Source organism: Plectrocnemia conspersa, unplaced genomic scaffold, assembly GCF_051122295.1.
Source record: "Plectrocnemia conspersa isolate PC_06_02 unplaced genomic scaffold, ASM5112229v1 ptg000009l, whole genome shotgun sequence".
Classification (NCBI taxonomy): Eukaryota; Metazoa; Arthropoda; class Insecta; order Trichoptera; family Polycentropodidae; genus Plectrocnemia; species Plectrocnemia conspersa.
In genome coordinates, this window is record NW_028277173.1 from 2,565,507 (window position 1) to 2,576,543 (window position 11,037).

At 29.0% G+C, this 11,037-nt stretch overlaps 1 protein-coding gene and 1 long non-coding RNA gene across 3 annotated transcripts; one reads left to right on the forward strand and one right to left on the reverse strand.

Annotated features, from left to right (window-relative positions):
- Nucleotides 1-1,005: 1,005 nt before the first annotated feature.
- On the reverse strand, nucleotides 1,006-9,720 carry LOC148231540 (uncharacterized). Of its 2 annotated transcripts, none has more exons than XM_088192884.1 (9): nucleotides 9,433-9,720; nucleotides 7,862-7,913; nucleotides 7,732-7,785; nucleotides 7,548-7,658; nucleotides 6,772-6,915; nucleotides 6,528-6,708; nucleotides 5,572-5,639; nucleotides 5,326-5,510; nucleotides 1,006-2,364 (listed from the first exon to the last, which is right to left on the reverse strand). In XM_088192884.1, exons 1-9 carry the CDS (start codon nucleotides 9,485-9,487, stop codon nucleotides 2,258-2,260), a joined length of 957 nt encoding a protein of 318 aa, XP_088049010.1. In that variant the 5' UTR covers nucleotides 9,488-9,720; the 3' UTR covers nucleotides 1,006-2,257. The 2 variants fall into 2 exon arrangements, with proteins under 2 accessions (XP_088049010.1, XP_088049009.1); XM_088192883.1 differs by lacking the exon at nucleotides 1,006-2,364 and adding an exon at nucleotides 2,622-2,985.
- LOC148231541 (uncharacterized) lies at nucleotides 9,260-10,179 on the forward strand. Its single transcript, XR_015810766.1, has 4 exons — nucleotides 9,260-9,391; nucleotides 9,481-9,574; nucleotides 9,659-9,816; nucleotides 9,894-10,179. It is a non-coding gene; the product is annotated as an uncharacterized LOC148231541 (long non-coding RNA).
- Nucleotides 10,180-11,037: the final 858 nt, after the last annotated feature.

The following is an 11,037-nucleotide window of genomic DNA, read 5'->3' on the forward strand; positions in this document are numbered from 1 at the left end:
ACACGCAACGCAAGAGAGCCCGTCTCTTTGAGCGCTCGGGAGAAACACTAATATATCTCCAATAACATATTTAGTACTACGGCGGGTGGGGGAACCACTCACCCGGTCGTCACAAGCTGGGTGCCCACCCATAGGTTGGACTATTACCGGTAACGGCAGTGGTGCATGCAATGGATAACACACAGTTAAACTTCTGTCCTATCAGAGTAGATGTGTGGATACAGAGAAAGCAATCGAACGTGCTTTGTTTATATAAGTGATAACAGTCTCATTGGGATATTTTACGGGGTCAATGGAGATCCCTTGACATCAATGGTGTGTCGACTGTTTTTCAGATACACATCTATGTTGTATATTTTTTTTAATTTTTATTTATAATCTGTTTATACATAAGCAATGAGTACATATTTTTGATTATGATATTGGCATGTAAATAAAACATCCCATTGAACGCCTCTCCATATTTATTATTACAAAATATAATTTATTTTATATAATACTAATTCATTTGTTTATACTAATTTACTATTTTCCATTTATTGTTTGTCATGTCTGTCAGGTATGTCAGATGGTCTAAATCTAAGTCGTCTGGTGTCGTCTTATCTACAGTCAAGTTGTATTTATTTTTGTTTGGACGTCTTGGTCTTTTTCTATTGTTTGCAATTCTAGGTTATTATTAACCATTTTTTTGGGCCAGTGGTGCGATGCTCTTGTTTGGCCGCGATAACGGTAGTTTTTTTTTATTCACACGCACTGATTAATTATACAATACTTGCGTTTGCTATTTGTGTATCGATTTGTATAGTGTGAATAAGATAAAAATATACAGCTCGTAAGCTGTTGTGCCATATCGTGTCAAACGCCTTTTCAATATCTAATAAGATCATCTCTGTGTCAGAGGCCGATGTCGTTTACACATGACCTTTTTTGTTATTATTTATAGTTCCACTTTTAGTATTGTAATAAAATAATTATTGTATCAATTGGCTTCATAAAATAAAAAAATGTTCAAAAAAATAATATATATTCAATAAATATACACGTATACATAACATAATAGTTGTATGGGTATTGTAAAGCTACACAAACATACAAAAACATCAATAAAATAGTGTAATAACTGTCTGAGATCGGGAGAATTTTAAAGTATTACAAAGTACTGTAATTTATAATATTATAAATCATGTAATGTTTATACATATTTGGACTTAAAGAATTTTAACAAAGAATCTAAAACTAAAAAATAAAATTTTCAATAAAAAATACAGTATTTTACTGTTAATGAAAAATATTTATATATAATATTTGATACCATCCCCCACTTAAGTTATCACAAGACTTTCACTATAATAATATTTTTTTACAATAGAAATAGATTTTTTTTTCAATTTGCTGTTCTTACATTTTAGAGGATATATAATTTGTATTTTAACAATAGTTATCACTATTACAATGCGAGTAATTTATAAAATAAAACATTATACTAATAATAATACATTAGGCCATGAGATTTTTTTCAATTAATGAACCATATTATCATATTATAAAATAGATCTTTGGAATATATAAAAGTTTGAGATTTTAATGAGATTCGATATCTAATGTTACAATTTTAACAATACTATATTTCTTTATATTTTTTAATAATCTAATCTAAGATTTTTCATATACATTCAATAAAACAAGTTCTACCTCATTTTTTCTTCACATTACTCGGTAATGATCAGCGAAAATAAATTTGTTATGAAAAATAGTGAAAACTAGATTTGTAAACAATCAACCGAATATCTCGTCACTCTATTTTTGGTAACTCGTGAAATATGATAAAGTATCCTTGAACTGTTTTATGAGATTGTTTATGTACTACTTATTTAAAGTTAATTGTTATTTCATAACTTTTATTTTTGAAATATTCAAAACATTTATATATAATAATATTTTAATTGAAATTTCATCAGTTAAACAGCTATAGCTTTTTTAAGGAACAAATTTGGTTTTAAAGCTATGTATGTTTTTATAATTCCTTTAAATAAATATTAAGCAATTGGAATTCGACTAGATTCTTACAAAAATTGATTTCGCTATCGAACAAATATTAAACCTTTGAACTATTAGAAAATAATTACTATTGCCAACCCTGAAATTACAATATTTAGCTACTTTTCTATAGATTCTTCTCGGTAGTATGTTTTAAAGACCATTTACCAATATATATAAATTAATAATATAATAATGCTATCTCTATTGTTGAATATCTTCAATGTTGTGTCAGCATCGCATAGAAGATCAGATGGGCCAGTAACAGCGAAGATATTGTCTTTTGGGATACCGAGACGATAGTCGAAACGCTTGGTGTTTGGGAATCTGTAGTAATAAGTTTTAAATTTTATAACTTCTCTTAAATATAATAATATAAATGTTGTTAATTAATACACATTCGATTTTATTATGTTTTAATTATTTAAAAAAACTGACATATAAAAATATAAACATTTAATAATAACAATTATAAAATATCACAATTATTATATTATTGTACAACCATGGCAATAGATGCAATTTAATATTTTCTTTTAATACTGGTTTAAGGATCATAGGTAATGTGTAAATATAACTATCAGTTCTTGTTAGTAGCTTCTGTATTTGTATCCTTAATCTGGTGTTGAAGTTCTTGAGCGTAGTTATTCTACATATTATGTTTTAATCAATAAGAAAATTAGCATATAAAATAAATAAACACTTAATAACAAAAAATACAAAATATCAAAGCAATAGATGCAATGTGATATTATATTTTAATACTGAAAGCTCGAGAATTTTAAGTTCGTTATTAGTCTCCATTTCCATATCCGATATCCAGAGTTGTATATATCTACGACCGCCTAGTTCTTGGATGCTGTGTAGTTCTTGGGCCTGATGTAGGTACAATGGATCGCACTGTAGTATGATTTATTTTATTTCTTGGGTGATGTGTATGTTTTAAATCTGTAAAATCGAATGCTTGTACGATTTGCCTTTTACTTTCATTTCCTCCACCTTGTTATTTTTTTATACACGTACTGCTTTTTATTTTATAAGAATTATAAAAACTTAAACTAGTAACATTTTACGTATACATATATGTTTTGAATGACTTTAGAAAGATATTTTTGTTCCATAAATCTCTAGAAGAGTTTCTAAAAACAATTTGGGGTTATGTTACGCATGCCCTTCATAAAAGTATTATTATCTAATTCTAATGGAATATTATGTTTTTAATTATCTCAAAAACACATTAAGTAAAAATCCCAATACCACATTCAGCTATTTTAAAACAGCTTTTGTATATGAAGCTTTGATCACAGTATAATTTGTTTTTATTGGCCATTATATTTATTATAAAATATATATAATTTATTTATATATGTCATTTTATGTGAAGCGTAAAAGTTGTTATTTGTTTTGAACATTTAACCACATATTATGTAATTTAAAAGATAATTAAGTAATATGCGGTCAAAGACTACACATCATGATACATTTGGGGTGATAGTAATTATATAAAAAAAACTCATTCATTATAATAACGGCCAGTGAGTACATAAAAAAATATTTCCTTAAAAACATTCGTTGTCTTTTATTAGTACACATAATATTTTAAAATGTACGATGCCTGAAATTGATACTTATATGATTTCTTAAGACACTAAATATTAATAAATAAAAATAATGAGTTAGTAGTTACACTAATAAAAAGCGAAATTAAGAGCGCAAAGCGCAAGATTTTGAGTCATATGTATAAGAAAAATTAAATTTATTATTTATTTTTTTATTCTTTTGCTTCAATAATTTTTAATATATTGGTTAAGTAATGAATTTCAATTTTAAAATTAGAAAAATAAATTCCATTATATCTAAAATCATTTAGCGAAAAACATTTCTGGGCATTAAAAAATTCTTTCTATTGCATCAGTATATCGCATATATGACTTTAAGTGTCCTATGATTTTGATTTTAGCCAATTCATTAGTCAAAATATTGGAATGTTTTTCAATTTCGCCTATGGGATAAACCCAGGGCCGGCCCTAGGTTATTTGGCGCCCCAGACAAAAACTAAATTTGCGCCCCCCCCCCCACCCTATTAATACTTGATGAGCGCAAAAATATAATTCAAATTAAATAAATAATATATTATATTTGACAACATGCTCTTTTTTACGATTGTGGGTATTTAAGAATTTATAATTTATTTTTTCTTGTGATTTTTTACGTGTGAAATAATTTAAAGAGTACACAGTAGTGTATAAAAACTAATATCAGATTATATTCCTTAACAATATTGTTTGATAATTTTAAGTGAATATTGCGCCTTTATTTGGTATCACGGCGCCCCACAAAATCTAGCGCCCCAGGCGATTGCCTGTACTGCCTGCCCCTCGGGCCGGCCCTGGATAAACCACTAAGTGCTCAATACTAATCTCAGTATTTCGTTCTGAATTTTTTATATAATTTCGTTATTAGATTTGCATGCCAGATCCTATACATCCACTTTGGTATCAAGATGGGTTTATGTACAAGCAGTTTATAATGGCAGCCAAATGTGTCACACAGACAAAATAAAGTAATTTTTGTGCCACAGAAATCGTTTTTTGTCCATCGGATGCTGAACTCTCAATCGGTTGATAGCAAAATGGAGGCCAAATGTGTCACACGAACAAAAAATGAAATTTCAATGGCCACAAGGATTTGGAGCTGTGCCACGGAAATCGATTTTTGTCTATTAGATAATGCTCCCTTCATTGGCTGTTAGCTTAATTAATTTTGTTGTTAATATACATATAAAGATAGCTTATTTAGCCCCATATAAAACCCTAAAAGTCTGTCGTTAACTGTGATATTTTTACTTAGACTAAATCAAAATTGTTTGCATTCAATATATCATTCTTCTCTAGTGTGTTGATTAACTTATTTTTCATGTTTGCCTTATTTCTTTAGATTTGCAAACATTTATGTATTTTATTTTCTTGACTATATCAAGATGCTGTATCCGGCTTTTATAAGAATCATCAGCAAAGGTTTCTATGAGTTTAAAATTGGTCTATACACTCTTATCACTTTTTTGTGCAGAGAGCGGATTTTCCATCTTGATAAAAATGTTCAATTCAAAAGGATTTGTCATTCAGATGTATTGATATTATATACAATGCTGTATTAAGCTTAATTGTAATTCCATGTCCATATTATGTTATAAAAATATTTTTTATTATCATAATCCTGATTTTGTTAAATCGTCTAGTTGTGTTTAAATTAAAATAAATAAATTTATGTTCAAAAAGTATTTCTAACCTTTACATAGTACGTCTCCGATCAATGATCCGTTTTCGCAATATGTCAACTGAGTTTTGCCATCTTTGCAGAGGTACTTAATGTATTCCGAATGTCTTATTAATTCATCATTAATTGTTATGTTTTGATGTAGCAAGTACGGTGTGCCTTTAACGTTTTTGTCTAATTTGCATGGTAGATCGTATCTAAAAAAACAATGCATATTTTTATTGAAGATAATGTAGTGAATAAACATTAGATACTTACACCGGAGGATTTTTAGGACTGGAATTTGCACACTCCCATTCGTCAGAACCGTCTAAACAATCATCAACCTAAAAAGGTATGCCATTTATTATATAACATAATAAAATCGGACAAAATTAATCAGATCAGCTCCTCATGGATGAAATGAAAATTCTGAGATCCAAAGCAATGTGTTAGTTTAACAAGAACATAGCTAATCATAATATAAAGGTCCTAATGAAATATAGAAATGGATAATAACAGAATTCCTCATATGGAGTATCTTAGAAGTAATTTCTGGTTTTTCTTAATCAAGAGAGAATATGTGGCTCCCCAAAGGTTTTAAATTAATGATCTTGTTTCAAGATTACTGCAGATCAAAGTGTGATAATGATGCGAATCACTGATTATTAGAGTGAAATGCGTTTCTTATAACAAAGCCAAGCAATCTAAAAGACACAGATATTATTGAAATGTAGAGAATTTCCACTTCCTCTCGAATGTCATTCCGAGGTCTTTGGTGAAGTTCGTCTTCATTTAAGTAATCAGAAAACTCCACTGATAAAAAATATCTGTGAAAACGACACGACATGGTACTTTCCGATGCTCCGATTTATGAATAGTCTGCAGATTGGTCTGCAAACTATTCATAAATCGTTTTTGAACACTTTCAAATCATCGGCATACAACAAAAAGTTAGTTTCTAATGGCCGTTCGTTTATGAATGATAAAATCGATCCAAGCAATTGTCATGACAAACCTTGTCAAAGGCTTTATCAAAATCTATATATCTGCTTGAACTCCCATATCAAGGAATTTAGTCACCATCGATGAGAAGAATAAAAGGTTAGTGACCGTGTATCGTGTATGATTAAAACCGTGTTGTTGTCTACTAACATTTGCTGACTAATTATCAATGTTTGAAATATGAGAAAGACCTTTACGGTCAGTCTTTGTTATTAATTAGTAAATTTTACCCCATTGCAATGCTTCTTCTTAGATATGCACGCTCCATATGCGCATTTGAACATTCGCGACGAACATTCAACGAATCCACATACTTCCACCTTTTCGTCAGAATTGTCGGGGCACTGTGGTTTACCAGTACAAACATCTACAGCATTTATGCATTGGTGATCATCGCACTCAAACTCATATCTACAAAGAAAGGACAATATAAACTATGCCAGAAAATAGCATTATAACAAATTATTTTCTTACTGGTCGCATACACTAGTTTTGGTAGTAGGTAAATCGCAATCAGGATGAAATTCATCAGATCCATCAGCGCAATCTCGTTTTTTGTCACACTTCTTACTCATAGGCACACAAGCGCCGTAAACGCATTGGAAATCATTTTCGCATCTATATAAATCATAGTATATGTATTAGTAATTGAACATATCATGGAGAAAATAAGTAAATTTTTTTGTTGTACGTAAATGGATCATTTCTGGTGCGTAAAATAAGCACAGGCACCCATTTGTACAGCTTTTTTGATTTTCCTAACTGTTTAAGAAGGTTCAAAACATTATAACTTATTTTTAAATATTGTATATCTTCCATTGTAACATAACGGGCGCTAGCCTAATGCGTTACAATGGAGTAAACACAAACAATACCTACAAGTAAATAATGAGACACCAGATAAAATCAGTGACATTTATTTTATTAATTATAAATTATTATAACAGCAATCAATATGGCACTATGCATAGCTTAGCTTTATTTTATTTTAATTATTCATCCGTGAGATTAGAAAAATCTGTGATAATTGATCAGAATTATATAAATAAGTAATAATTCCAATCTCCCAAACGCGATAGAACTTGAAAAACACAAGCATTCTTATGGGACTTGAACCTAGGACTTTTAGGTATTAGTATATATTTCTAGTTTAATTAAAATAAAACTGATAGATGTTACTGTATATTGAAGGTACTACTAAAAATGGGTGCTCTACAAAAAAAATCAGATTTTGAAACTCGGTTACTTACGGTAAGTTGCGACATTGTAAATATGTCTCATCAGAAGCATCTGTGCAATCAATTTTTCCATCACAGACAAACATCACATCAATTTTATCACCATTTTTACAACGCCAGATACTGTAACATTATGTATTATAATAAAGTACAAAAAAATATTGATCAACTATATATTTATATCCAAATATCTTACTCATTATCGTTTGTAATATTTCTCACTTGTTGCTCCTGAATTCTTTCAGTTTTTCTAAGGAGCAATAAATCATTGAATGGTGTATTTTATCAATTATTTAAGAATATAATATAAATAGTAGTATACTTACGGAATCGATCTAATTACTTTAATAGCTGTGATTGGAATTGTTATCATGAACACTGAAATAAATATAATAATAATTATATTTTAATCTAATTAATATCACTAAATAAAACAAATACAGATAGTATAGAAATGCATCATTTAAATTTTAATAACGGAAACTTCTTATTAGTGAACTTAAAGAATTGTGATCAACATTATTTAATGATGTTGAAGAAAAAAGTTAATAAACGCTGTGCTTGTAATTTTTATATTTACATTTTTCTGCAAGTATAAAAAATATATAGAAAACATTTTTGCATTCAAATTTTGCCTCATGCGTCATCATTTATAACACGTACAGCCAATAATATAATCAGATCAGAATTTGCCATGAACTTTCACATTTAATACGATTCAATTAAAGTATGTATTGATTTCTTGTACATATATACATATGAATATTCTACAGTATTAATATGATTAAAAGTTGTTGCCCTTTTATATTATATTTAAAGAAAATGTATGTCTTCTTTACTTGTTTTTTAACACATTTTGTTTTTTCGAAATGTAGACAAACTACGGAGCAATATGTCTGTACTTCTTCCGTTTACTTTCTCCTGAGAGATGAGTCAGCTTAGTTTGAACTTTGGACTTGGACTGAAAGTTTGAACAGCAAATAGACGTTTCGCAAACGTAAAATTGAGTTTTATGGACATAAATTATATTTTCGCTAGTAAAAATATATAGCTACCGGTGAAAATGTATTTGGACTTCACCAGTGAAAATATAACTTCACTGAAAAATACACATTCTCTGTAACATTTATATTACTACGCATGGAAAAGTTGAAATCATATACATAATTTTACTAGCACCTGCCAAAAAATAATATTTTCACTGGTAAAAATATATATTTATCTACATGATTTCACTGAAATGCCATATTTTAAAAAGTATTTTCGGGATAGATTCGAGACTGTTTTTCTTTAATTTTTTTAGAGCGATAACCCGAGAATTTCTGATTTAAAATCAGGGACGTCCTTTTTGCTTTTTCCAAAAGTTGGCGAGTTAGTGGTCGTTGTTTTAATATTTCATTAAATGACATGCATTTTTCTGGGAAAATTCAACGGGGAGAGCAAATGACTATATGCCCATAATAGCATTTAACAAAACATCTTTCTCCGATAATCTTACTTAATTATTCAATACATTTTACTAGCAATCTAATATTATATTTTAAATAATTATTAATCGCTTATTTAATTAAAATAATGTTGCAATGAATAAAAATCCGCAGTTTAATAATATTTTTTTCAACAAAAATATTTTTTACAAATTATGTATTGAAGTGAGTTTCCGAACGCATTTATACTGATAAATGCGTTTGAGAACCCTATAGTTTGTTTGCGCATGCGTGACTTTCTCGGTGTGAAAGTTAGTTCAGGTACCGGCTGTATATCATTTCATAATCGCCGATACATAAGAATGTAGTCCCATGCAGAACCGAACATATGGTTAGCCTTGTTATTGTTATTGATCCATACACATCACGGTAAGTCTATTGTATATTAACAAAAACAATAACATATTTACCGGCAGCTATCGCCGTCACTATTCGTACTTTTCTTTCGTACGCTTCAGATGTCATCCTTGCTCTGTGATTTCCAAACGTATGGAACGATGATGTCACTTCGAGCAGCGTCGAGATTTTAATGCACTTCCAGACTCTTCTGAGGTTTTATATACACAAACGTTTGACGAAAATTACGTACGCTTCTCTCAGAATCTTAATTATAATTTATTCAACATCACTTCTAAGGTCGTAGAAATAGAAATAAAAAAACAGCCCCAGCTGCCACACTACTCGCGCCATCTCTGACTGAACTGCTCACACATCGAACGAACGGGCAGTGGTTCTACAACTTTAATGAAGCAAAATACTCGCTTGTATAATATATCAACACTGGAAATGTGTTTGTAGGTCGAAATAAAAGATATGGTAATTATTATACGACGACGCTGATTAACATCTTTTATGTTAACTTTCTTTTTAGTATTCTAAAATGATACAAAATAATCAAAAATTATTTTGGTTTTATTTTAAGTGTGATTTTGGCCATTTATATTTGTTATAACACTTTGTATGCAGGAGACGAGAATTTTCGTTTCGCGACGTTTATCGGTTAAGAGCAGGAGAAAAATGTTTGTTCTGCAATATTGGGATTTACTTTACTACTTCATCACAGTCAACATTTTTTTAGAACCAAAACAAAGTCGAATAATATTATACATCTGATAATAATATGTCACAGTTTTATAATAAATAAAGAGTTGAATTTATACCTTTTTTCTTCAGTTTAAATTATTCTCATATATAATATAATATTTTAATATCGAAGAAAACTCTGTCTAAATTTATTAATTACAAAAAATATAGAATCCGTAAGATGCTGGACTAATAATCCAGATCCATTGGGTTCGAAAACTGCAGCAGACTCGAGTTCTTTATTTACAACAATGCGTTATTATTAAAAATTAGCTAAAAAATATTATATTGTTTGTTCACTATAATCATTGTTTATAATTAATAAAATATATGTCACCGATTCTCAGATTTAAATATTTGTAGGTATTGATTTATCTCATTGTAACGCATTGGGCTTACGCCTGGTTTATTATAACGAAAGATTTAAATTTAAAAAAAATAATTAATTCATTCCTTGAAATGCCTATCATCATCAAATCAGTTATCTTAACTACTGCCTACTGATAAGAAAGGTTAACGTTTCTGTAAATGACTTTATGTAAATTAATAGAAAACGCGATAATTTTACAATGTTTTGCGTTATCTGAAAACCTAAAAATCCTACGAGATTTAGACGAAATATTATCTAGAATCTACACATCAAAATGCCTTCAAAGAAAAATGAAATTACAGTCAAATACAAGAAAATAAATATTTGTTTATTAAAAACACGTGATTTAAAAAAATATGTAATTCAAAGGAAATGTTTATTTTGTTTATAAGCTATCTTATTAGAATCTCAACCGCAAAAAATATGTTTTTCATATTTGTAACGGAATTTCAGTATTAATACCTGTATTTTAAATACATTTAATATTGTAAATACCAGTATTAAAATTATGCTTCAGCATTAAAAGCATTAGTTTTATCATTAGAAATATGCCATCATTTTT

Excerpts from the sequence above, each read along its gene's own strand:
- LOC148231540 (XM_088192883.1), bottom strand. The coding sequence starts at position 9,487 with ATGACATCTGAAGCGTACGAAAGAAAAGTACGAATAGTGACGGCGATA. Across the intron at positions 6,709-6,771 it reads AAAACTAGTGTATGCGACCA|ATATGAGTTTGAGTGCGATG; the intron begins GTAAGAAAATAA and ends CTTTCTTTGTAG. Across the intron at positions 2,986-5,325 it reads CGGAGACGTACTATGTAAAG|ATTTAAAACATACACATCAC; the intron begins GTTAGAAATACT and ends TCGATTTTACAG.